Source organism: Echeneis naucrates, chromosome 16 (assembly GCF_900963305.1).
Source record: "Echeneis naucrates chromosome 16, fEcheNa1.1, whole genome shotgun sequence".
NCBI classification, from domain to species: Eukaryota; Metazoa; Chordata; class Actinopteri; order Carangiformes; family Echeneidae; genus Echeneis; species Echeneis naucrates.
Genome location: NC_042526.1, coordinates 3,846,741 through 3,874,587, shown reverse-complemented (window position 1 = coordinate 3,874,587; position 27,847 = coordinate 3,846,741). Strand labels below are relative to the sequence as shown.

Sequence of the window (27,847 nt, the reverse complement as noted above, 5' to 3'; positions counted from 1 at the left end):
ACTCTTTTGCAGAAATGGTAAATCATGTTTTCACCCAGTCTGGAAGCAACCGGTTCAGATCCATTCACACATGTATGTGCCCTGAGCACAACAACAGCCTCATGTCCAACCTCCAGCAGGCAGCCACTTTGTTTTTAACAGCTGCTCTGAGTAAGGAGGCCTCCTCCTCCTCCTCCTCCTGCGCATTACATTAGGCCAGATGTACCGATATTTATTTATTTATTCTTATTTCTTTTTAAATAAATCTTGAGTGTCGGATAATGGCTCACTAAAGCAGCAACTTTGCTGCTCAGACGGCGCAGTGAGTTAGTTATTCAACTGGCTCAAAGCTGTCAGTAAGGGCTCAGCAGGCCTGTCAGATGGATTATATTACGCATCCAGCCCCGAAATCAAGACAAAGTGACATATGTGCGAAGTCCTGTTCTCGGCCTTTTGATTGCTCTGTTATTTTTCGTCAGGCGACATGTCAGGACAGCCCCGCAGGCAAGCTAGTCCTGCATTTCAGGCTATGAAACATCTCCACAGAGACATTGCAAGGCCACTTTGGGCCCTGTTTGCTGTTTACATCAGTGAAACATGGAGAGGATGAGAGGATGCAGGCAGGCTGTGTAACCCATTTTGAGAGTCTTATTTGGCACATACGTAGTAATGGGCTTGTTGTTTTTGAATAACAAGGAAGCTTTATTATTTGTTGAAATGGAGACTCCCTTGGAGATAGCCTGATATAACCCAGAATTTAATGCATCACTGATCAGGATGCTGCTTTTAATCTGAAAACAGTTGTTTAATATCATTTAAGTCTACATTATGGTTTTCAGTGACGTGCATACACATGATGCAGATCTTGAGGAAACTGGTTTCTGTTAATGGTGTGATAAAATAGTGGTGGAAATGGTTTTTCACTCCGACCTAACATTTCACTCAGGGTTATTGAGAGTTAGCCATGGACTTGTTTTGGCTCAAAATAGTCCCAAATATGTCTTAAGATAAGGCATGTCATCTCATGTTGGATTTATTTTTGGAGCATTTAGCCTTTAAGGTTACGAAAATGGCACATGTTAAATGACACTGCACAATTGTTCAGGAATGGCATTATAAGTAGGTCTATTCTGTAGTTTGTAGGATAATTTTCGCCTCTTGGTTGTTCCAGCACCCGCTCTGTTCCTTCACTCTTGGGGTTTGGATGCTATTTTGACCAGTGTGCCAATTTTCTGTTCAAGGCCACACAGTGTCTACCTAGTCCTGTTGTGCAAAGACGCAGATTGCTCCACCCAGTCTAAACAGGTAGACATAAATTAACACTGCAAAACATTTCATCAAACGATTTGTCATGGTGTCTATGAATACACCAGTTGAGTGAAGTTATTTTTTTTTACTAAAACTTCAGAATTTGGGTCAGTCAAGAATTCTACAGCTTTATATTGGTGCAACTTTTTTTTTTTTCATTGTTCTTTTAATAGGCCTAAAGGATCGATAAATGAAAAGACAGTTACAGCTGCTTGACAGGCACAGCTATATATGGGAAGTAAAACGTTTTATGTTTCATATACCTTTTAGTTCTGTTTGAGTTGTTATGCATTGTATAGCATCTGCTGCATCTTTTGTTTGTCCTTCTTCAGGATGACTAAGGTTAGAATGGGAGAGGAATAACTCATGAAAAAGTACGAATAAAAATATAAAAGTTTTCTGTTCATTTATGCCAGAGAGACAAAAGGTAAATTAGCCATTATATCTGCCATGTCCATAATTTTTAATAATAATCATTTATCCGTCTACAGTAACAATAGATGTTTCTAGTTCCTGTATCTGGTTTTTACTGGGGCAGACGGTTTGTGCGGTCATACATTTGGAATGTACAGAGTTTTCAAAAACTCTCAAATACACTGGAAAATGATGAAATTTAATTGCAGTTATTGCAGTTTCAGGCTTTTTCAGTTGTGGTTGCATTTTCCCACAAATCCATAGCTATGTAGATCGTTTACCTTCTTCTGACATAAGCAATGAGTTGCTGTTTAAAGGTTTGTAGATAAGATTGAAACTGGACTAAGCTACACAGGGAACATCCAAATTCTGTGCACAGATAGTCATGTGGTCTATGTCCATAGGGCAGCTTTTCTCAGGAGAGAAATGTAGACTCAGTGGTTTGATCCTCAGCGCCGCTTGTCCGCAATTGCCTTTGTCCTTTTCAATGATGTTTGGATCTTTAAACATAACAGAGCTGCATTGATTGTTGCTTAGCCAGGGTTAGCATTAACAACTGCACGGTCTCCAATGGTGGAAAGAAACAGCAATCACATCTTTTCTCCTGTTGAAGTTGGCCTGCTAGCCAGCTAGCCCTGCCCTGTCTCTTGTCTGACAGTGTCTCAATGTGGCCCGCAATCTGCCCTGAAGATCCAACACTGCTCAGAGGACCTATAGTAACATCTGGTCAAGTAAACACATTGATGGCTCAAGCTCTTGTAAAGCGCCGCAGTCACCATTACCCGCTTCCATGTAGGCAGTGTTTGCACATGGCCTTTCCCTGAACCTCAAGTGGATGAGGCCATTACACTTGCATAGTGTTTAGATGTTGGGAGCACAGCAGAGCCTGTCAGTGAAGCCAATATTGGGCAGAGCAATAAATGTTCCTATTTTCTTGATGAGGGCTATTTGGTAGCAGTTGTAACAAAGCACATAGCATTTTTGTATAAGGGGTGTACTGCATTCACAGGCCAAACAACAAGCATTTTTCACAACAGACATTTTGACTTATTATGGTAAGAATAGCACAGCCTTACCAATACATCAACAATTGCTTTGTACTCTTCAAGTGTGAAAGATATGTCAGTGTGGTAGTTGAGAGCCATGATGTACGGTAACAGGACCCTTAAACTGAAGCAACTGAAGAAGAATTCAGCCAATGTGGATGTCGTTATTTATACTTGTGCTTCTTATACACAATAACTGAGGAATGAGTGTGATGTAGATGTCATATTAAAAACTTTGAATAGGACATAAAATGGTGCTGATTTTAATGAAACTGTGGCATCACAGATCTCACTCCTGTTGACCTTTACTGTGTCCAATATCCAATATGTCCTCTCCAAGCCATTTAAATTATTTTCTTACAAAGCTAGTAGCCACCACAGTTGCATTCTCTAATTTTTGAAGGGGTCTGCATGGATTTTTACCTTTTTTTTCCATCAATCATTACAGTATTCACTTTTTTGCTGCTGTTGCTCTTGCCCGGACAAGACAGAGGGCATTGTCATACTGTGGCCTTTGTTGCACTTGTTTGAGTTGAACTGGTAGATTTTACTCTCCTGGCTGAAGGGCAAAACCTGAGGTGGGGGATTGCTGCTTACCCAGCAAGCTATTAAAGCCTGTGCTATGGGGAAAAAAACAGGGCTTTGACCTTTGAACCTTGACCTCTGGTGAAGGTTGGATGTCACATAACAGCTGAAACACGTGACACTGGTGCCCTTTCTCAGATAACAGTTTTGTCTTTGTGATTTACTTAAATAAGCTGACATAGGCACAAGTGCCAATTTATAGTCTTTATGAAGTAATGGTGGTTGCTGCAGTGAACAGTAGTGGTGAATGACTCTTTACACCATTGCCCAGTCACTCCTAATTACCATCAATGTGCTAAAGCTGTATTGCCCTTGTTCATGGGAATATTGTATGAATGCTAAATTTCCATCTAATTTGGGAGTGTCATTGAAGGGACGGAGGATGGTTGTTGTTAAAAGTAGCAGCCATTTCTCCCACCCATCTATGCAGTTGAAAAGAGACCTGTTGGCCTACTGACAACTAGTTTTAACAAGCTAAAAATAGATGCCATGAATGTTGCTGCAACCACTGGACCAGACAATCACAAACCCATAAAACACACATCCACAAGCACGGTGGTCACATGAAATTAACATGTGTGTAATCACAGTTTATTTGTATTGGTAAAGGTTTATTTTCCTTGATGACATTTATTCACATCTGCTTGTGTGTTATGTTTATCTGTATGTATTAAAAATGGAAACCCTAAATGTACTTTAATCCAGTGGCACATTCACAGTAATGTCAGGTAACATTTGCTTGGTAAAAACACTGTTGATGCTGCAAGCATAAACATTTAATACAGGTAATTATAGATCAAACCACCGATGAAATTTCACTCTATCAAAAGTTTTGATAATTATTGTTTGTCCTAATAAGAGTTGGCTGTATGTTAGAGCGTCTATGCCCAGTCTGTCTCCTCAGGCACGAAACCAACATGAGCCTCAATGTGATCGCCAACATGCACACACGTACAATCAGAGCTCACTCTCTCTTGTGATCACACCACTGAGTTCTCTTGTCATGACACATTACATGTAACCGTAAAATTTACTAACTGTAGAGGCTGAATGGCAGTTATACAACACACAACTGAAGACAGATTCTCTCTCCAGACCCGAGGGATTGCATAAGCAGCTGTCTGAATATAGAATAACAGACAGTAATGAGTGATGTGCCTGAATCGAAATTGTCCAGACACAATACATGAGCCCTATGACCCCGTTGTTTACATCGTTACTGAAAACTGTGTATAAAAACGTGCTATCTTTGCGCACACAGGCACTAGAAAATCAATGCCTTTTTACTGTTGTAGAAAAATCAAGTTAACAGACCTATTGATTGTTAGAAGAAAATTGGTTCTATTTAATCTTTATCTGCTGGACGGATAATTACATTGCATTGTAGGTTTTAGCACAATACGTGTAAGAATTAGATATGACGAATCTGATATGAGAATTGACAAGACGTCCCAGAAAGTTAAGCATAAAATAAGAGCAACTTGCTCATCAATCACATGCTTTGGAAAAACAACGGCTGATGAGTGTCCCCTCATCACTGTAATACTACAGTCACACTTTGGTCAGCTGGTAAGATCTTTTATAGCCTGACCATGGGACAGATTTGTGAGCTTTGCCCACATACTCAGATGAAGGTTTATAATACAATATTTATTGATAACACTTTTCAAAATTCATGTTTCAGAGTGCTTTACTGGAGATATATCATAAAATCGTCATGTTTAAAAAGGAAACGGATCAGAATGTGTGCAAAAACAGACTTAATGGAAATCGATAAATACAAATTAAGTTTAGAAAAATACAAGAAATGGAAGTGAAAGAAGTGAAAAGACACTTGAGGGAAAATTAAACTTGAGGGAAATCAGAAAAGGATCTCATGTTTAAAGAAAGGACTTAAAAGAAATAACCGAGTCAGCCGAACTGATTTCCTCAGGCAGATCATTCTAGAGCCACGGAGCCCTGACTGCAAAAGCTCTGTTCCTTTCAGCCTTTCAGTCTTCAGCAAGGCTTCTGGAACAGATACAGGCATCTGCCCAAATTCATACCAGCACATAAGTTACTGAAAGGTCAGTGATATAGGAAGGAAGTAAACGGTAACACTGAGAGCCAGTTTAAGTCTAAAATTGGCGTCATGCAATCATGTGTCTTAGTTCTGGTTAAAGCATGTGCAGCTTGAGCTCTGTACAGTGCAAAGTCGATCAAAACATGCTGTGTAGAAAGCAAAGCTGGATGCCATAGTTATGAATCAATTTGTTCGAAGTTACATTTTTTGCTTTTTTTGAGATGAAGTGTGAAAGCTTCAAAATTTTGAAAAATCCTTATCAGGTGATTGTCCAGCCCTGTTTCTTGTTGGTGCCTTTATAAACAAACAAAACTGTACAGTTGGCTTTGCCTGTGCTGGTTTGTGAGTTAAGCTTAGTATCAGTCACCAAATACAGCCCCAATGTTATGCTAAAGCTCCATTTACTGGTTAAATAATAATGGAAGTGGCTGGCTAATGTTACCCACATGCGGGCCTATCTCTTTCCTGTGGAACTGGAAGCCACCACAGACAAGGAATTTTCATTCATATACAAGAATTCCTCCTTACATTAAAGTACACCGTGTAAATGCTTTGCATCACCTTGTATTTCCCTCCCTTCCAGGCCATGGAAAGAACCATAAGGACGCAGCATCAGTGCGAGCCACACACCCTATCCCTGCTGCCTGTGGGATCTACTACTTTGAAGTCAAGATTGTCAGCAAAGGTCGCGATGGGTAAGCAGATTGAACTCTGAACAAACATCATTGCATGTGCGCTACAATACCAAAGAAGCCCTGTCTGGCTTTGGATCTGTCAGTAATTCTCTCATAACATTGTCACTGCACTCCTTCTTTGTCTGTACTATGTGAAATCTTAGCTTCATGCTCATGTTGATGCATGACTGGACTGCATTGGCACTTTTCTGCAAATATTATCAAGGGAAACAAATTCTCAAGTGATCTGAAGTGACGTCCTACCTGTTCACACACAGAGCGGTTATTCTGAAAGTGCAATGCAGAACATTGTTCTCTGTTATTATCAATACCATCCATTAAGTCTAACTTAGCTCAGTTTTTTAAACTGAAGTAAATTAAACTAAACTCAGGCATTGCATTGCAGATATCTTCTTCCCCCATAACAACTTCCTCAGGATTGTCCTGATGGTTGAAGCATGCTAATATGCTAAATGGCAGTAATATGTTAACACTTCAACATAATTTTTCCAATAACCTGATATTGGGAATTTTAATGCGTTCCTGTGCTAAATCTAGCAGTCTCTAGCTTGACCTCACAGATTTCCACATATCTTCAGTAAGCTGCATGACTTCCGATAGGTATTCAATCAAATGCTGGATGTGGACTCCGTTGAAGGGCTGTAGGTGATGATTTACAGCAGGCAAAGGCAGAGCTCTGAGGGGAAGCTGGTGGCTGGCGAAGCGGGGCAGACTGGAGATGAAGGCAGGGATGTGAGCGTGAGCAGGCTGACTGATGAGCAGGAAAAAGGCAGACATGGAATGATCCTGTGGCACAGGGAGACAACGATTATTTCAGCGAACATGACAGTCGATGCTCAGCATGCAGAGCTCCTGAGAACGTGAGCTGCTACACCGGCAGAAACAAAGAGCTGCAGATGAGTGGGTGATGAACTCCAGTTGATATACTCTTAAGTTGATGGTGTGCAGGTGTGCCGGCTCATCAGCTTGCAAGTTCCAGTTAGAGGGAGAGAAAGGAGCACTTGCATACAGAGAGAGGGATGTACAGTAGGCACGGGGGAAAACAATGCAATGAACTGGAGAAAGCCACATCCATGACCATCTGTGTTTTAATGTATTAAAGCATTCACAGGGGTTTAGGGGTTTAGGAGTGTCAACTGTAGTGCTGTTATTATTATATTTTCCTCCATTTTGTGTCAAACTGTTTAAAATTTGAGTGTGTCTTTACTCTTCTGTGTTCCTTAGGATTGGTCTCGTAGGATCTGACATTTCTGGGTCACTTTGGTGGCCTGCAAATCTGTATACTTGCTAAAGCAGCACTTTCCTCACCTTGAGTCTGCGTATGAACAGCATCTTAATATGACTTGCCAAATACAACAGTGCCTCATCAATGTCACTCGTGACCTCCATTAGTGTGTTGCTGCCGCTATCTGCATCAGCTGTCCTTCTCTCCAAATGTTTCAGCAACTGAGGCACTGGCATGAACAGAGAGGAGCATTTAAATTTCCAAAATTGGGATGCTACATGGCAGCTAAATGGCAGCTTTATCAACAAGCCTGGACTCAATAAATCTGTGCATTTGTGAAAATCAAAACAAAATCCTCTGAGTTGGACCATCATAATTTGACCCAGAAAAGAAAAAGGACATTACACAATAGCCTAAAAAAGAAAATTTAGCAGAGATACCTGGCAGAATAAACTCAGAATAAGCATGCTTTACTGGTTTGGGCTGGTGTTCCTAAAGTTAATACCAGAAGTAGCTGCATTAGTTTCAGAATTCAACAGGGAAGATTCCTTCTCTGTAGCCCGAATTTACCTGGAGTGTATGGGAAGATCTAAAGACAGTTTCCTAGACTCCTGCATGCCATCAACCTGTGCTCTACAAAAAAGTCAAATATAAATACATTAGAAAATTATTAAATATGACTTGCCACTTTCAAATAGTACCATATGGTGTAAGCAACCTACATTACTGCCCTTTGTCTAAAGCATCTGCTGGGACTGATAGGGTTGTTGATAAGTAATACTGACTCTGATATTACTTTAGCAGGTGTTTCGATTCCTGGCTATCCAACCTCACATTTTGACCTGTGCTTTGCATTTGCACCGAAAACCTTCTCCAATCTCCCCAATACAAACCTCAGGTTACACAATATGCTGTTAACACTCTGTACTTCCATTTGAGCAGCTCAAGTGTGAAACAGCACAAAACAGTGGTGTAAAAGACAGCTACTATGTGGGAGGGTCTGTGTAACTACCACCTTAGCTGTAAATATAACAGTCTTCCTGATTGATTTAAAATGCCAGACAGCAGCGTGATCTCATGGAATCACAATCCGAATCAGAAAGTGGTGTGGTTCACTTGGCCAGCACAAAACTTCACATGTCGAATTCACATTTAAGTTACAGCATGAAGTAATGACGGAAACATCACACAATTGACATTCCTTTCATTCTCATGGTGGAGATAAACATGAGATGAAAATAAAGACTGATGACATGACTTTCACTAAAGTAACATAAGATGTAAGTGCATTTGTAAGGTGGAAATCATCATAATAATGTTTGCTATGGCAGGGGTTGACTGGTTCTGTATTTATATGAGCTTATATCTGCCAATAGTGATTTAAATCTGCTTCATTAAAAGTTGCAGGATTCGTTCTTCAAAGTTTATATAGCATAAGCTTGCTAACTTTAGGTTTTATATTCCGTTTACTCCTCCTTCATGCTGTTTGAACACTGCACCATTGTCAAGCTTCAGGACAATCACACTATTTGTCACATAGCGCTATAGTTATCATTAGATGTTTCTCGTTCTCTTCGTTCTGTTGTATTAGTTTTATTAATTTCATCCCTTGGGTAACACCTGTCTAAACAATGTTTAGTGCCATGTCCGTGGTATTGCTCTAGGGATGGTAGTGTTGGTGTCTTTGTTGGTTCATAACTTTGGTACAGAAATAGAACTGAAAAGATGAAACATTTCTGGTCAGAGCTGGCACTTCTATTCTTCAGGACAGTGACAGGGATAAAAAAACACCAGTTATATAAGAAACCAAATGAATACAGTGGCAATGAAATTATTCTGAAAACTAAAATCACTCCTTTCTAGCCATTGCCCTCTGTCGTTGATCAATACCGTTATCAAAATCGTTTTTCGAGAACTTGCATCTAGTTTGGAGACAAAAATCTCATTGATAATTTTCAATGACCAAACAGGCTTTATCAAAGGTTGACACTCTACAAATGACGTCAGAAGGCTCCTTAATTTGCTCAGCATATTGCAGCGTAGCTATATAGAAGCAATAGCTTCTAGTGACAAAGTTAACTGGTCCTTCCTCTTTGGTACCCTTCAAAAATTCATCCCGCTCCTACATGTGCTGGCTTGGGCAGTTCAGTGGTGCTAACCCTAACCCCCCAGGATCTTTGGGGATTATGGCCTACCGTGTGGCTATGGTGGCTCTCGAGTGCTCCCGCACACAGGATGGTGGGCCCAGGGAGTCAGGGCCCCTAACACGACTCTTGTTGCTGGTGATGGTCTCACTCATATTTAGGCAATGCTCACATGCACATGTGGTTAAACTAGCTGGCTCATGTAGGGTCACACCATGAGGAATCGATGAATCTTTCAACCTATCACTATGTACCCTTTGGTACAGAAATCCTCTGGACTCTCATAATGCTGCTCAGCATCCTTCACTGCATAAGTTCCTACCAGCACCCTGTCCATCCCTCTGCAACTTGTCTTTCCTTTGTTCCTCACCTATATTCACTGAGGTGTAGTTCTGCCCTCCACCCCCACAAAGTCATTTCACTCAAGAAAGATCAACAAACTAACTTCCAGGGAGGGCTGGTGATGGTCACATAGATGCACTGAAATAATAAAATATTTAGCTGCAAGACTAAAATTGCAAAAATCTCATCGAAAGTTGGCTATGAGGACAAATGCAAACACACACACACACACAAAAAGAACTGAAAAGATCCATAGTACTGGTGTCTTCGCCACCATATCCTCCCATTCACCACCACAAATTCACTGCTGGGATTTGAGTAATGACATCAGCAAGTGCCAAAGTGGGCTGAGGCTACCCCGGATGTGTTCATCTGATAATATTGATGGCTCATTCAATTGAGCAAAGAGCCTTTTTGTTTGTTTGTTTGTTTGTTTGTTTGTGTTTTGCTTTTGTCTTCATGCATTTGCTCACTTGAAAAGGATTCAGGCCAGTCAGTCTGGTGTGACAAGATTTTATGATGTATGTGATGACCCCTAAGCTTCATCCCCTGCTGCCTTTTTACTTTGGACGCACTTAATGCTGAAATAACTTTTTTTTCCCACATATTGGATATGAAAGGAGATGAAAGACGGTGTGTTCAAAGTTGTCTCTGCCTGACATGCACCCGGGGCTTTATTGGAATATTCTTCAAAGTTAACCTGAGACAAGACCAAAGCATCTGTTATTACTGCAGGAATCAGAGGGGGCTGATACTTTTTAATGATTACTGACATGTTTAAATATGGATGGGGGCTCTGCAATGTGTAAGGATTTAATTTTTCTTTGTTTGTGCGTGCGTGTGTGTGTGTGTGCGTGTGTGTAGGTACATGGGCATCGGTCTGTCTGCCCAGGGAGTCAACATGAACAGGCTGCCTGGTGAGTAACATTTGAATTATGTCACTGTAGCACACAAAATATAGGGGTGATGGACAGATAGACATTTTCTTGAAAGATTGGTGGTGAAATTAATTTAAGGATATTACAACAGGTGGGTGGCTGTGAGGATATATTGATGCAAAGATAGCGAGCACACGGGAGTCTGTGGTTTGAACAATCTGCAAGATGGGGTGCAATAAGGATTCCCAAGGTTATTCAACATGAACAGCGTGTCTGGAGCGCATTTCATCACAGCAACATCCAGCATTGGCTTGCTGGTCGGGCCAGATTTTCAGCCACTTAGCAGATCGGCACAGTTCATTGGCAAGCTGAGCAGAACAACATCCTGCAGTGCTTCCCTCTTTCGGTAAATTTTAGTTACACACAAGGCAGCATAGTACAAATAATCAGCTCTGGAGGGGCTGTCTGAAACTGTCATCTTAACATTTCTAATTATTTGTTATTTTGACCCCATTGGCTCTGGTTACAATCAAGCGTTGATACTGCTTTGAATGTGGCTTTCTTAAGACTTAAGAAAGAACAGGGAGCTTTTATATCACCAATGTTAACAGGATTGATTAGTAGCACGGATTCATCATTTTCATTCTATAGATATTTTTGGAACTGGGTTATTCAGAGAATTTGTCTAGATGGATGATAGTTTTGTGGATGTATCTTCGAAGTTCGAGGAGGAAGGATAAAGATATAAAGGTAGATGAAAGGCACGCAGAACATGACTTGAAATGGAGTTTGTGGATAAGTGAAAATTGTCGGCCATGTACCAACATTTAAGAGATTTGGGGATGAAAGCAGGAGGAGATAACAACACCTGGCTTTGCTATCGTCATTGTACGTGGTAAGTTTGTGGATTTGGTCTGGACAGCCTGACAGCTGCAGAAAAAACATGTCAGAACATGTCAGGACATGTCACTGAACAGTGATGGATGATGTTGACTTGAGCTTTAGTCTGACCTCAGAGTGATCCGACTTACGACAAGCATTGCTCCTCACTTTGTAGTGATACTTTCTGCTTAGTACTGTATTTAGGGCACACCCAGTTGAATGAATATGCATTTTTGTTTATGGTGCATTTTCGGGAATGTGTTTCCCACACATCTAAGGGTGTTGTCACCAATTACACCACACAAACTATGCCAAAAATAACCTGTCAGTTTAAGTTAGTATTCGGTTCTTGACTGATTATAACAATGTGGTAAAAATACAGTGGAAAACTATGCAAAACATGTCAGCACTAACATCCCTAGTTTGAGTGGTGCTGTTTCACAAACACAAGTGTGTGTGGACAATATAAATGAAACCCACATGTAAAAACATTGCTCTGTGGCACCATTGGTGGTAATAAAGTAACAGGAAAATACATCGTTAGTATCTTTCCCATAATGCAACTCAGTAGTCTTTCATGGTTCCCCCTGTGTGGTAAACTGCAGGTATCAGACCTCATAACCCAGCACGTGAGGTAATCTTGTAGAAATTTCTAGTCTTATACTTAACTGAAACTCTGACATCATTAGGGTTACATTTTTTTTTCTCTGACAAACCTCCTCCACCATAGGTGGAGTTTAACTGAGTGAATATACTTTGATGTGTGAAATCTGTTTTATTTCATGAATTTAACAAAACATCGCCATCAATTATGAAATAACAAAAAAATAAATAAATAAATAAAAATGCTCAACCCAACCGGTCAATGCAGATGGACACCCTGAGTCTGGGTCTAGTTTTTTTTTTTTCCCCCCTCCCCTCAATATTCTCTCTGTTTTGACTTCGCCAATCTTCTCGTGCACTCAACACCGGGCCTACAATTTCCATTCACACGCTCAACGAGCACACAATGACATCTGTGAATGGTTCAGCAATCTCTGATGACATAGGAGGAAGTGTATTAGCCGTGTAGCAGCTGAGAGCCTGAGTAAAGCCCCTGTTACCCCTTGCCTCCAATCACACCACTGCTCTGCCCTGACCAATCACATTGTGGCTTTTCCAGGCCTGTCGTGGGCCGTGTCGCCTGCTTATTGACCATTCAAGATCTGACCAGTGACCGAGGTTTGTGGAATGCTGTGGACACACCGGGGCAGCCAGTTCAGCAGACTCTAGGTCCACACACATACATACACATACACAAAGATCATGGACACCCCCCACCCCGCCCCTTCTCTTCTTGATTCACATGTGTCAAATGTTACACAAATGGTGGAACAGCATGGAACACTTTTGTGTGGACAGACATGTTTTTCGAACCTACTCGCACATAAGTTATGAAAATATTTTCGGTTGCTAGGATTCCACCACAGATGGTCTGTAGCCCTGGTAGACAGATTACTGTTGATTGCCTTAACTCTGACTGACTCAGTGTGTTTGTGTGCCAGTGTGTGTTTGTTCCAAACTCTGTGGATTTATCGTTGTGTGACCTGGACTGACTGATGCATCTCTTAGTGTATTTGTTTGAGTTTGTCCCCATTCCCCCTGTGCGACAGGTTTTGGCACTTGTGTACACTTGTATGACCATTTTCTCACATAATGCGCGTGTCGGTGAGATGTTTGTGTACATTTGTGTGTCCCTTAATAGTATATTGTTCTCCACTGCTGACCTCTGTGTCTGATCCTGCTGTGGAGGCCTGCCCATTTCATTAGCATGTTGGAGCAGTGAGCCTGGCTTTAGAGGCGATATCCCTGTCAGCAGATTAATCTAATACCTCAACACACACACACAGAAGTACATACACAACGGGATGGATGGAGAGTGCAATAACGTTACGTGTTCAGGTTAAGAGAAATACACAATTGCACTTGAAATAGAAACAAATGCAACCACAAATCCATACGTTTCTCTTTGGGCGAATATTTTTTGTATTTATTTTTTTCAATCTTCTCAGATAATACGCGAGTATGTATCTAATATCTCAGCTCACCCACGGCCTACTTTCACTAACCCTGCTTTGCTTTCTGGCAACGACAGACAGGCTGTGATTGACGAGAGACAGTGACAGATCGGTAGCAAGTTGAGGTTCGGCACCTTTTTCTGCCACGTGATGAGCATTTCCCACACAAACTGTATTCATGTAGAAGACGACCACTCAAATAACTGAACTTCGGTCTTTGTGGTTGTTTCCTGTCACTCTGAAGGAGTCTTCTTGCAGATCACAGAACCTGTTCCCATATTGTCTAGTAAAATAAATGAAATGGTTGGATATAAAAAAAACAAAAAACAAAACAAAACTGCGATATCAATCAGCAAGTTTGGTTTTATTGAAGTAATTGAAATTTTCTCCAGTAGCAATATGTTTGTCGTAAGAATTTAAAAAAATCTTGTTTTTCTTGACAACTAAGAATAGTCTTTGATTTATTTATCAGAATTTTTAAAATAAATTCAAGTTTATAAAGTTATAAAATACACGTAGCTGATCAAAATCAAATGTAATAAGCACCGAGCAGTGGAGTAATAGCTTATATAGCTCTGTAGTAATGAGACAGTACTGCTGGGTTGAGGTGAACATCTTTATGGGCATCACAGCTGGTGTGATCTCATGATGAGCTGAAATAAATGCTGGAAACAGAGGAAAGCAGCTGACCTGGCTCTCTTTTCAGTAAAAAGACATAAAAAAAAAATCTAATCAGCATGTTACATCTTGTTTCTTTAATCCAGACATAATCCATTTGTGGATTTATGGTGGCCTTGTTTTTTAACTATTAATCTTCCAGTAACTTACTGTATTCTTGTTGTCAATATGAAATTGTCAAACACACACACACAAACACATGACTGCTGTGTTGGTGTACTTCTTTAACGAGAGAAGAAATTTTCACGTCCACTCTGAGGCTTTATCTTGTGACGAGGTCTTAAGACAAATTAGTTTGTGAACCCCTGCTGTAGGTAACACCAGGAATCAAGTTAACAGCTGGCCTTCCTGATGGGAAATATTGAGCAGCAGGAAAAAGCGCAGATTTAAAAACAAAATAAATGATCCCTAAATTTGTGGTGGCCTTAGTTTCAGGCTCCTGATGATCAGCGTGCTGCGTTATTGTTGACAATATTCAGTCTCTCCAGGATTTCACAGGCCTTTTTTTGTGTGTGTGATAGTTGCAGCAAAAGTTATGACATTCTAATGCTTTTTTTTTTAAATATAAAATCAGCTTGTGATTTTTACAAATTTGTTATACATGTTTTCAATGTTCTTCGTAACCTTAGCCCCAAAAAGCACAATATTTCAGCAATTCTAACTAAATGTGCTTTATTTGCATATTAAAATCAAATGCAGAGAACATTTTTACATTGACCTCAATTTACTTTTAAGTACAGCATAATGAAATCCTCCACATTGGTCTACTCTCACATGTATAATTTCTTTTTAACTGTCCCTTCTTATTGGCTACTCATTTTCTTTAAGATGCACTATCACGCAGGGGAGGACTAACCTGATTGGTCGAATTTGTGGTAAAGTTGTGGTGATCGGATAAAATTTGTCATTTATCATGGGGACTAGCTGAATTTGCATTGACTGGGCCCCATTATTTTCATAAACACCAATACTATGAGAAGTCAAATCATATCTGCAGTGAAAAATGCCCATTGAACAACGTTTCTGTTTTATAATCTCTACCTAATTAAATGTATTCTTCAAAATGTCTAATGATATTTGTACAAAATGATCAGCCGTAAAACAAAGCATGAGCCAATAAAAAAGACATTTCGCTGAACGAGTCTTTTACTTTACAGCTGCAGTAAGAAACTGTCTGAACAAATAGCTCAGGGTTGCATTGACATGCAGAACCAGCAGAGAAAAGAAATAAGGGAGTTTAATTAGCCAGTCATCGCCTCCTCTCCTGGTTCATCTTCCTGTGCCACTGTTCCTGATGGCAGTGACTCACCAGTTTCTTTTCATAGACCAGGTCCTCCTGCTGGTCATTCATAGCACTGCACCACACGCCAAAGAGAGCGAGTGTGTGTGTGTGTGTGTGAATTTTCATGAGACGCCTCGCAGGCAGTGCTGCTCAGTTGAGAAAATCTGACCAGCAGAAGTCAGTGAGTAACTGTCTCCGCTTCCTTTAGCAGAAGCAGCTGTTGAGAGCGAACAGTTCTTGCTGCTGTAAAAAGCAACAGGCAGATTTCTCAGCTTTCAGCTGTGTTGTTCGTCCCTGGGGTTTGACTCACTACACATTTTTGTTTTTTTTCCCATAAGAGGTCAAGTATAAAGTAAAACATTAATCCTAATCCTTGTCCTATTTTTAGGATGGGACAAGCACTCGTACGGTTACCATGGAGACGACGGCCACTCCTTCTGCTCTTCTGGGACCGGCCAACCATACGGCCCGACGTTCACCACGGGGGATGTGATTGGCTGCTGCGTCAACCTCATCAACAACACTTGCTTTTACACCAAAAATGGCATCAGTTTAGGTTGGCGAATATGATGTTTATTCATATAAATGTGTTTATGCTATTTAAATATCAGTATGTGGAGCTACTGAATTTCAAATTGTTTGGATACTTTTGTTCAGTTCACTGAGCTGCAGTGTATTTATATTTAACTGTAACGGTTTTTCCTATTTTTCTTTTAGGTGTAGCTTTCACAGACCTTCCTGTAAGTATCCATTAGTCATTTATCTGATCTCAGTTTTGACTCTGAAGTCATTTGATGACCATAAAAATACTTTTAATGGGGCCCCCTTCTTGCTTGTTTTTTAGACAAAATGCTTAGGGAATATATACAATTTGTTCTTGAAGAAAGTTGATAAGTAACACAATGTCCTGCTCATAATGCCATCATTATGATACCAAATCCATATCATCCTTATCAGTTTCCTCTAACTGTACAGGCTGACAAACTGAATAACTGGATATCAGCCATGTGGGTCCATATCTAATTGCAACTTTTCTTAAAACTTGGCTTGGAAACTATTTTTTTGTCCACAAGCCACAGTAACTAAAATATTTCCCTAAAAAAAAAAGGAAGCATTTAAACAGTTTTGCCAACCAAATTGGTCGTAAAAATAGAACAGGGAGTGAAAACCTCAGTTGGCTGCAGACCACAGTGTCTACCGGAGTAGATGGAGTTACCAACGTCTGTCAAACCGAAACAGCGTTCAGCCTGGCGCTGGTTAATTTCATGCTCTGTTGGCAGGTTCTGCACATGCCAACAGATACCCAATTAGCATCAGCATTACAGTCTAAAGGCAGCCTAGTAACAAGTTAGCCAGCCTTTTCTACCATTCAACAGGAACTTCACCAGACATATCTCAAGGTCTCCTTACAAAAGTCTCAATTGTTTTCATGCTTTTGAATCAATTATTTGCACTTACTAGGAGTAGGGTTAGAGTAGGGTTAGAGGCCTGAATTTTCCACAGGATAAATGAAATTCCTTGCAATCCATCTCTCTGTATACCTTCCAATCTATTTTCCATTTAATAAAGAATGTGACATTTTTAAACTCAATTATTCTGTCTTTAATATCTACCAGCCCAATCTGTACCCCACTGTGGGGCTTCAGACCCCAGGTGAGATCGTAGACGCCAACTTCGGCCAGCAGCCGTTTGTCTTTGACATCGAGGACTACATGAGTGAATGGCGGGCCAAGATCCATGGCATGATCGCTCGCTTCCCCATCGGAGAAAGACTGGGAGAATGGCAGGCCGTCTTGCAGAAGTAAGGTTTATAACCAGTCCCCGTAACAACCCCCACCTCCTACATGCATATGTTTTCTTGCTGGTCTGGAACCAAGTGTGGAAAAGGTTGTGTGTGGACTACAGGGTAGTGTAGAAAATCACAATTAAAAATGTTTAGCACCATACACAAAGGCAGCAAACCGCTGGTTAGCCTTAGTTTTATAGGACAAGATCAGAAACACCAGGTCCTACATTCTCTGTTATGCTCTTTTATTACACACTCCCTGCCTGCATGTCCTTTAAACACCACACCCTGATTTTGCAACTCAGCTTTTCCTTAATGTTCTGTCTGTAGTATGGTGTCCAGTTACCTGGTGCACCATGGGTACTGTGCCACCGCAACAGCCTTCGCCAGAGCAACAGAGACCATGATACAAGAGGACCAGACATCTATAAAGAACAGGCAGAGTGAGTGAAGAAAAAAGCCACAAAAACTTGACTTCATCCAGATATAACATTCTGTATTACTTCAATTTACTGCACCAAAGGAAGTTCTGGACTTCATGTTGTCATAGTCAACTACAAACAAACCAAGTCCAGACTTAGATATTCTAGGTATTGCTTGTCCCCGGTGACCTGTGGTCTCCATGAATGATGCACTGGCCTCTGTTAAATGTGTGCTGTGAAAGCTTCAAGCTTTTTGATTGATGTACTGTAAATAGCATCTTGTTTCTTTTGTGTAATAGGAATACAGAAGCTGGTGCTTGCAGGTCGGGTGGGCGAAGCCATAGAAGCTACTCAGCAGCTTTATCCAGGCCTGTTAGAGCACAACCCCAACCTACTATTCATGTTGAAGTAAGTCAGCGTGGCTTTGTGTTAAAGGTTAAGATCAGCTGCTGCAATAATAAATCGTCTGGAAACACAAGGTTTAAATTTCTAACTACAACGTGTGGAAAATGTTTTGATAAACCTGTTGTACCGTCATCTTCAATAATCTCCCAGTAATTACCATAAACACCAGTGTGTTCTTTGCCTCAGGTGTCGTCAATTTGTGGAGATGGTGAACGGTACAGACAGTGAGGTTCGCTGCTTGACAATTCGTTCTCCCAAGTCCCAGGACAGTTACCCCGGCTCACCCAACCTTAGCCCCCGCCACGGAGCCAGCAACACACACCTGCACACTGGAGGTAAGCATGCACCATAATGCACAAACTGAAGAGTTTTGTTTGGTTTTGTTTTGGTTTTTTTTTGTTGTTGCTAAAAGAAATGATTCTTATTTTCATGTTGTCCATTTCAACCATTATCATCATCTACCACCATCACCATTACCCAGGAGCAGACAGCCCTACCTGCAGTAATGGGCTGACTCCTCCCAACAAGTCAAAGAACCACAGTGTCACTGGCAGCAGCAGTGTCAAATATCCCAGCGCGCCCTCCTCTGCCTCCTCCTCCACCTCTTCCTCCCCTTCCTCCGTCAACTACTCTGAGTCAAACTCTTCTGATTCCACCAAGAGCCAGCCGCACAGTGCCAACAGCACCCAGGAAACCAGGTGAGAAGTGCCCGTCAGTGGGTCTAACAGCAGGCTGGATTAAACCGAGACCTTGTTACTCTGGGGCATTAGGTGTGGATCGGAGTTCTGGCAGTTCTGGATTTATTTCCAGCATTGTACACAGCAAACACACATTTAAAGCGTGCTGCTTTGTTCTGCCCTGCTGGAAAAAACATTTTCCCTTTCTGGTGCATTGCCTGACCTCTACACCTGGCTAGCACTCTACAAAAAGGTGCAGAGCCACCTCTTTTTCTTAGAGCTCTGCTATCTGCAGAAAGATGCTGCAGTCTGCTCAGGAGGGGAGCATAAAGATTCAAGAAGCCTGGACAAACTCTTTGAAAGAGCTGGTTCTGTGACTGGATCCAGATTAGACTCTGTGGGGCCTCTGGTGGAGCGAGACACACAGAGGAAGGCACAAACCATCTTAAAATACTTGGACTGTCCACTTCATGACACCCTATATTATCAGAGAACCCACAGCAGTGGACAGATAATCCAGCTATGATGACAGACAGAAATATACAGAAAAGAAATAATTCCTACCGCCATCAGACTTTACAGCTCCTTTAACTATTAAATACACTATAAATTACCAAACAGCAGAGTTTTCCTCTAGGGATTAATAAAGCATTTCTGACTCTGACTCTGTACTTCCCGCACTGCCTGATCTGCTGCCTAGTGACCATAGTCCTTCCACAACAAACACAAAAAAGAATAAATAATAATAATAATAAACTAGCAAACTAATGAAATAGCTCCTCCGCAGCAGGTGAGTCTAACTGTTCGCACTTTACTGACCTTATTATTTGGTTAAATGACTTTCAGGTTTTTGAGTATAATAATATAATAATATTATCTAATATGTTTTAATATAATAATATTTATAATAATAATGAAATTTATTTGACACACACTTTTACAGGTACTCAAAGACGCAACAAACTCAACATAGAATACAAGCAAAACTCAATTTAAAACAAGCAACATATTGATTTCTCACCACCTCAGCTCTGATAGGATTTTTGGTTTTGCAAAACTCCAGGATTAAGAGTCCAGAGGGGATTAATCCTGTTACTGTTACAGTATTATAATTACAGAACTTACTCAATGGCATTATGGATGTGAGGGTTTATATAAATACAGTTCAATATAGTTTACAATAAGACCTGTCACTATAACAACAGCTTCCCCTTTAATGTTGTATAGATACAGTACTTGTAATATAAAGTGAAACACAAATACACAAAACTGTCAAATTTGCCAGCCACTGATGTAATTAATTTTAACACTTGGCTTGATGTTTAAGCAAATGACGAATAAATTTAATAGCCCGTGAGAAAAGGTTTTGATAAAATGCACTGATGGCAAAGATACCTGGAGCTTTTAAGTGTACATTTTTTTTTACACTTCATGGTTTCTGTTTCTATGTGTCATCATCTCTTTATCTGTATGTGTGTGTGAAGTGACAGTGAGATGGAGATTGAAGCAGAGCACTATACAAACGGGGTTGTCGAGGGCTCCTCAGCGCGCATCGTTAATGGGACATACAAACATGAAGAGATCCTTCAGCCAGACGACAACAGCATTGGCAACGGGGTCACAGGTACACATATGCATAAACACAAACATAGACATCAACTTTACATATTCCTGTCATTTATTTGCTTTTCCCTTCACTCGATTCATCTATCTGTGCTTTCTTGTATTTCTCACCCTTTCCATATTTATTTTGTCTGGCTTTCCCCTGGAGGTTTTTGCAGCACGTCCACATTGTAACCATGTATGTATGTGTGTACGTGTGTTCGTCTGTTGTTGGCAGATGAGGGTTGTAGTAATGGCAAACAGCTTTGTGGAGGAAACCAGGCAGCCACAGAGAGAATGATCCAGTTTGGACGGGAGCTGCAAGCGCTCAACGAACAGCTGTGCCGCGAGTATGGCAAGAACGCCACGCACAAGAAGATGTTGCAGGTACACACTCATAACTGGATGTCAAAACAAACAGCTGTGCTACAACAGAACATGATGACATACCATAGCTTGGCTGAAGATGTTTCTTCTGTTAAAATGCCAGTCATGGTGTTCTGCTTTTGCTGCAAGAAGTGGACAGATATTTCATTTAGGGTAATGAAGCGGTCTCAACTACCTTAGAACAAGTGGACCAGTTCCAGTTGGGCCTTATAAGCAGCCAGTCTGACAGCAACAACGTGCCAGGCAAAACAATACAAAACTACTTTATAATGATGTTTTCTAATCGCCATCCATCATCACAATTTTATACAACACACTAGACTCATGAAAACACAAGCTGCATTTTGAATATGAGCAGCATTTAGTTTAGTAACCACCAGGGGGCAGACAGACTCCAAACCAAGAGACAGATATAGTGGACAGCAGCGTTATCATCCCATGGAAGTCAGACTGTCCTCCTGAATAAGGTATAGTGCATTTTGTCAGATATATGGTTGTGTTCAGCCATCAGCCATCGAACAGCAATCAGTGAATTGTGATTCTTTCTTGTGATTCCCTCTTGTGCCATGTCTGATAACTTGTGTGCACAGACAGATCAGTGTTTTTGTTTGTAAACTGAATTAAGGAGTATCTTTATCCATTCATGGTTAATAGTGAGATCGATGACTAGACTTGTCAATGTAAAATCCAAATTTCTCAATCCTAACCCTCCTGATTCAGTCCAACAGACTTATGCAAATGCTTTTACGATTTGGATGAAAAGAGTAACTATGGGTGCCTCTCGTCTTGTGTGCAAACATTGTTTGAGTCATTTATCTACATATCTGTTGGTTTTACACACCAGGCTCCCGGTCTCTGCTGTTTGGTGCTGAAAATGTGAAGTCAGTGTGTGTTTGTGTGACTCACATATACAAACTGTGTAGAGCTGAAAAATGAAAACACTGGGCCACAAAACATGCAGCAGTGATAAGTGGATGTGTTTCTCATTGATACTTAGCAGACATTAACATCCAGTTTTCACACACAGTTAACAAACATAGATCGTGGGAACTGGGAATGGAGGCACTGAGGTGTTGTATTCATGTTGTTGTCTCTCTTTCTGTCTGTGTAGGATGCCTTCAGCCTGTTAGCGTACTCAGACCCGTGGAACTGTCCCGTTGGCCAGCAGTTAGATCCCACACAGAGAGAATCACTCTGCTCCGCTCTCAATAGCGCCATACTGGGTAAAGACTACAAACAGACACACACTGTGTGTGACAAACATGTCTTCAAATTCAATACGAGACTTTCTGTCTGCCTCCAGCTGAGGCTGATGTCTCACCTTTGAAATCGTCTACTATCTTCAGCATGAATGTGATGGTACAGTTGTTTGTTGCATGACACGTTGCATGAGGAGAATATAAACACACGCACATAGAAGAAATCTGCAATATCTCTGTTGATTTCCCTGCTGAACAAATATGTTCAGTGTAAACTTAAACATCAGTGTGGTCCCATGACAATAGCAGAGAAAAGCAGAAACACCAGAGGATGTTTCCTTCACATATAAAATTTTAACTCAGACGTGCTGATGCCTTGATACAAATAAAATAAAAAATTTGAAGGAAAACGAACCTCTTTTTAAGAATTCATAGTGAGAAAATGTCTAATATATGACATACCTGCCTCCTGATTTTGTGCTTTAGAGTCTCAAAATCTGCCTAAGCAGCCTCCGCTGATGTTAGCACTGGGTCAGGCCACAGAGTGTGTTCAGCTCATGGCCCGAGTCCGGTCTGGTTCCTGCTCCTTCGCCAGAGTAGACAACTTTTTGCACTAGCCCCGGTCCAGGTGAGTGAATTCTGATCTTCAAACTATTTGCACTTTGGATATGGACAAAACGTGGATCTGATTAACTGGCGTCTGTTTTGTTATTAAGGTCTATAGTACAAAAGGAGCTTCATGCACATAAGACCTGATTCAAAACTGCTGCATGAATCATTCACCAATAGTTTATCTTATAATAATACCTTCATCTAAATTTAGTTTAGTTTAGTATATTATATATATTATATATATTTCCATAGGTAGTACTTTTTCCCAATAAATTCTCTACATTAAACAACTATTAAATGCTAAATATAGACTCTCATGTGCCAGTGGTTGGCTTTAAGTTGACAGGTGTTGATTTACAGTGAATGTGCAATGGAAAACGGTCAGGAGGTTCATTATAATGATAAGTTTGTCAGAAGAGGCGCAGCATTGTGATCACAGCTCTGAATCAGTGCTCACGATAGCCCCAACATATTTAGAAGTAACCATAGCAACAAATAATAATGGCTTACTCAATGTTTGTGCATGGTGAGTTAAGTCTTATCATTAAATCATTTCAAAAGCTTTCATGCTTTTAATTACATGTGGGATTTTTAAATGCTGGGTGTCCTGAATGGAAGTTAATGGAACACAACAGCATCCCCATTCATTATTTTTCACCTCCTCAAATATTACTGCTCACTCTGTGCATACATGAGTAAAACAGATGATGTCAAGACGAGACAGAAGAAAAGAAAAAAAAAATAAAAATAAAAGCAAGCTGTTTTTAATCCTGCCAGTCAATCACCAGCATGCTTAGATGACTACCTATCTCTCCACAGGTTAATGTTAAGTAGCACTGAGAGAAGGCATGTCCAGCAGGTAGTTGTCATGGCGACGGAGGAAAGAGCATGCGTGTGATTGGTGTGTTTGGCTGTCCGTCAGACCAGGTCAGCGGCAAAGGCAGAAGATTGGAGGAGAGCGAGAAGAAAGCTTCCTTTTAATTTAGTATTATCAAATAAAAAACGTGTGACACTATTTAAAGATAATTAATTATTATTCTGTTTATCTAGCCTTTTTTTAAGTTCTTTTTTGTCAGTTTGTTGTGCTCATCCTGGAAAAAAACAAATTGTAATTCCCCTTTTTATTTTTATTTTTTTTCTTCTGTTCTAATGGGTGGATTTTGATTCCCTACAATCAGTATTTTTACTCACATTGTTGTTGTTGTTATTGATCACCATATCACAGACCGCAATATCCACACCTGGTTGCCACAGTGACCCCCACGACTGTAAATCAGACGTAAGAGAACCTAGGGCAGATGACATCATCTTGAATAAGATTTAGAGGACAGACAGACTCTTTGAAACAAACCGTGTAGTCCTTTATGCCCCTGAAATATCCATGCGGAGGTGCATTGATGTTTTGAAGTGGGGGAGCGAGCAGGTCGTCAGTATGGAAACACCTCAGACTGTGTGGAGCAGATCTTTAGCTCTGGTACAGTATGAAACACTAACGCTGATACAACATGGGCAAAATGTAAAAAAAAAAAAGTTAAGAATAAAAGAAAGAATTGTGACTGTTTTTAATTTTTTTTTTTGCTTGTTTGTTTTCTTTGCCATTACCTCTAATGGTCATATAGTCTTATTAACAATGAAAATAATGAAAGCTAACAGGTTAGCAGCCAAATAAGAGGAGCCCTCCGGAAAAAAAAAAAAAAAAAAAACATCACCTGGAACATAAGTGTAGCAGCTTTGTAGCTGGAAACGCCGGTAACCAGGTGGGGGGGTAAAGGTGATGGCAAGTGATTAAATTGGAATAGTGAAAGTGTTGAAGCCTTAATTCTGCTGTGAATACCACCGTCGACCAGTCGGTGATATTTTTTTAGATGGCCCAGCATAGAGGAAATCGGTGTCAAAGGCAGACTAACAAGCAAAGTGTGTATGGCTAAAAGTCAATCCACTCTATCATCCACAGTCTGGCCTGCTGTTGCAATTAGAATTTCAAATAAAGAGGAGAAGTCATTTGCCAAACAGGAAGGTTTTTTAATTTTACGGAGCACTTTGTGATAATTAAATCACAGACTTTCTTTTTGATTTCAAACCACAAGCATTTTCTCTAACCACCAAAAACCTGGCTGTTCTCTCTGCCGGTGGATGGAGAGACAAATCAATTTATTCAGTGTTCAGCCCAAAAAGACAAGAAAAGTTTGACCCCGAATGTTTTTTGCCTTTTATGAAAAGGTAGAAGGGAAAGATCTTCTTATTGTTCATGTTTGCTGCTGGCCACCATGAGATTAACAAAAAAAGTCATCGCATTTCTTCTGTACAGGAGTTTGGATTTTAGATTTTTCACAGCAGTAACAAAAACACAGCAGAGGACATAAATTACAGTTCCAGCTTCTTTTGTGAACGGCTCGTCAATCTCAGGGGCCAAACTGTTCAATATTAAATAACTTAAGCATCAAATAAAATAAAAATGTTGTTATAAAAGTGTCACTCACACTCTCACTTCTTATTCTCCAGTTTTTCTTGGCAGGCAAACAAACTGCTAACTGAATTTTAGCCAGCTTGTTCCTTTTTACCAGCTAATAATTAAGAGTCATCCAACCAGTTTCTGCTTCTCATAAACAAAGTCTTTTTTATTTTCATTATTTATCACCTCCTACCTACCAAGGGGGCAAACTATCTGCAGCATCAAGCTGAGGATCGACTAATCAGGGTTAACTTGGCTGTGCTGTAATTCTGAAAATGTTCACGCAACTTTGTGAACAATGTAAACATATCTTTTTTTGTGTTTTGGCAAAGATAAACACTGCGGATGATGTTGTTTGCTCAGACTATCCGGCTGGAAATTAACATGTTTTTTTTAGTTTAGTTTTGAGAAATTATTGAATAATTCCAAATAAAATTGTGTTTATTTATTTAGTATTGGGCATGATGGTTCCTCTTTTAGAAGCTTTAATCTAATTTGGGCATTTTATACATAAATATGATTTTTTTTTTTTTTTTTATTTCACTGATAAGCAGAATCATCATTATCTGTTTTCTGTCTTGTGTCGGAACTGATTATGTTTCATTATTACTCTGACTCCACTGCACCCCTTTTTTCACTGTTAATCTTTAGTGGAATCAGGTTTTGATTTAAAAAAAAAAAAAAAAAGATTTGCTCCGTTCCCTTTATCTAAAACATTTTACTTTTTTTTTTGTTTTGTTTTGTTTTGTTTTTTTTTACACAGGACCTACTTTCTACCAAATAACAATGGCTGAATGTTGTATTGGGACAAACTGTCAGTCCGGCTGCTTTGTTTGACCTGAGAAATGGCTGATGGATCCACCCTGAACTGTATATTTCCATTCATGAAAGAATTCCCATCTACGGTAGAGAAAAACATACACGTAATAGCTTACTGAGGTATGTGTATGCAGTGTGGGGTTTACTACGAGGTATGTGGTCAAACTTTATACCAAGCTGTGTTTATTTTTTATTTTTTTTGTTGTTTATTTAATGAACACACTTTCTGCTATAATAGGAACTATTCTAATAACTACACATACAGTATACACTTGACATCGCTTCTACAGCTGTAAAGGACTTATGTTACACACAAACACCTGTATGTGAAAGACAACCTCTGTTGCATACCTGTAGGGAACAAGTCTCCCAGCTGTCCTTTGTGTTTGAGCCTGGGCTGAGTCTCAGCACTGTTACCATGCACCCTTCCTCTACTCCCTGCATAGACATAGCCACTGATGTGATCAGTGTTTGTTTTAAGGAAAAGGGGGATGTGAACTGTTTGAGTTTTTTTTTTTTTTGGTTGTTTCTTTGTTTGTTTTTTGGAAACAGGCCCTTGGGCCTCTGAAGCCGCATGGACTTCTTCTAGAGAGGCCCCGATAATGGATTTAGATATCTCAAACAAGCTGTGCACAGTTGACTTCTATCATGAATTTAATTTCATATTTTGACTTTTGAGTTTTAGCAAAAAAAAAAAAAGAAAGCAAAAAAAAAAAAAACTATTGTGAGATGAGTTACCCTCTACTTAGCATGACTTTTAAAACCTTTAAAATGATATAAAAAAAAAAAGGAAAAATAATAATAAAAAAAAAGCCTATGTACTGGAAACATGTTAAAGAAGAAATATTGTATTCTGTTTAATTTTGACAGACTTATTTTTATTAAAATACATCCATAAGCATATCACTGATTGATCTGTGTTTATTCTGTGTGCGTTTTTGTATTTTATTTATTATTATTAATAAAAATCATTTTCCTCCCACAGGCAAGGTGGATTAGAGACTGCTAACTGCTGCAGGCAGAATAATGAACAGTTAATGCAACATATTTGCAAACAACACACACACACACACACACACACACACACACACACACAATAATAATAATAATAATAAACCTGCAGGGCACAAAGAAGGTGGGTAAATTGTGAGCACATAAGCAATGCAAATCAATTGATGTGAGTGCATTGACTCATCCCAGCCATATACAGGCTTGAATGTGGTTTGGAGGAGACCTGCTGGGTTATAGAACTCAGACAGTTTCCACTTCTAACTTCAGATTTGTCAGTGTCGGGGTTTGCTGAGTCTTGGAGCGAATAAATTGAAATGCGGAAGAAAACAAATATTTACCATCGAAGCAACTCTGAGCGATATCGCTGCCATCAGTGTTGCTCTTGTTAACTAACGCGCATGAAGCCGCGTTGCTGGCTTGTGCAACATGGAAAGGCCCTGAAGTGTTAATTGTGTTGTTTCCTGTGAGAAGTCGACTTCACAAAATGGCACCAAAGTGTAGAAACAGTTACTGAAGCGATGGCCACTGGGAGATCTGTCCAAACATGTCTCCTGTCTCTATCTTGTACGCTTTGTCTCTTCAGGGTTTTCTTGTAACAAAGAACAAAGGCCACACAAAGCAAACTTCTTTTCTTTTCAGAGACACTAATGACAAGGTGATTAAAATAAAAATCACATTCATGTATTTCATAATGAGGTACAAAAAGGAAGAAAAGCAGAGGAAGTAAAATGAAACAGCATTCATCAAAGCAGACCACCTTTTCCCATCACTCACATGCCTGTCATGTGACAGAAGGGGCTGAAAGGTGAAGTTGGTGGTGAAACATCTGTATTCTATCAGATGGAAACTCCACTTTGTTGTAAAAAGAAGTCAGATTGTGTTGAAGTTTATGGGAAAG

General features: G+C 40.0%; 1 protein-coding gene across 2 annotated transcripts in view; it reads left to right on the top strand.

Moving 5' to 3' along the window:
* ranbp10 (RAN binding protein 10) overlaps positions 1–26,678 on the top strand; it is a 30,102-nt gene extending 3,424 nt beyond the window's left edge. Inside the window, exons 2-15 of one of the 2 annotated variants that reach the window (XM_029522285.1) lie at positions 5,978–6,089; positions 10,665–10,717; positions 15,966–16,133; positions 16,295–16,317; positions 17,194–17,378; positions 17,694–17,806; positions 18,085–18,193; positions 18,377–18,525; positions 18,672–18,888; positions 20,352–20,491; positions 20,708–20,856; positions 21,968–22,079; positions 22,542–22,683; positions 25,883–26,678. In XM_029522285.1, coding sequence (XP_029378145.1) covers positions 5,978–6,089; positions 10,665–10,717; positions 15,966–16,133; positions 16,295–16,317; positions 17,194–17,378; positions 17,694–17,806; positions 18,085–18,193; positions 18,377–18,525; positions 18,672–18,888; positions 20,352–20,491; positions 20,708–20,856; positions 21,968–22,079; positions 22,542–22,672 — 1,661 coding nt within the window. In that variant the 3' untranslated portion in view covers positions 22,673–22,683; positions 25,883–26,678. Of the gene's footprint in view, positions 1–5,977; positions 6,090–10,664; positions 10,718–15,965; positions 16,134–16,294; positions 16,318–17,193; positions 17,379–17,693; positions 17,807–18,084; positions 18,194–18,376; positions 18,526–18,671; positions 18,889–20,351; positions 20,492–20,707; positions 20,857–21,967; positions 22,080–22,541; positions 22,684–23,486 lie in introns of both variants that reach the window. The other variant, XM_029522284.1, reaches the window with a different exon arrangement.
* The last annotated feature ends 1,169 nt before the right edge of the window (positions 26,679–27,847 follow it).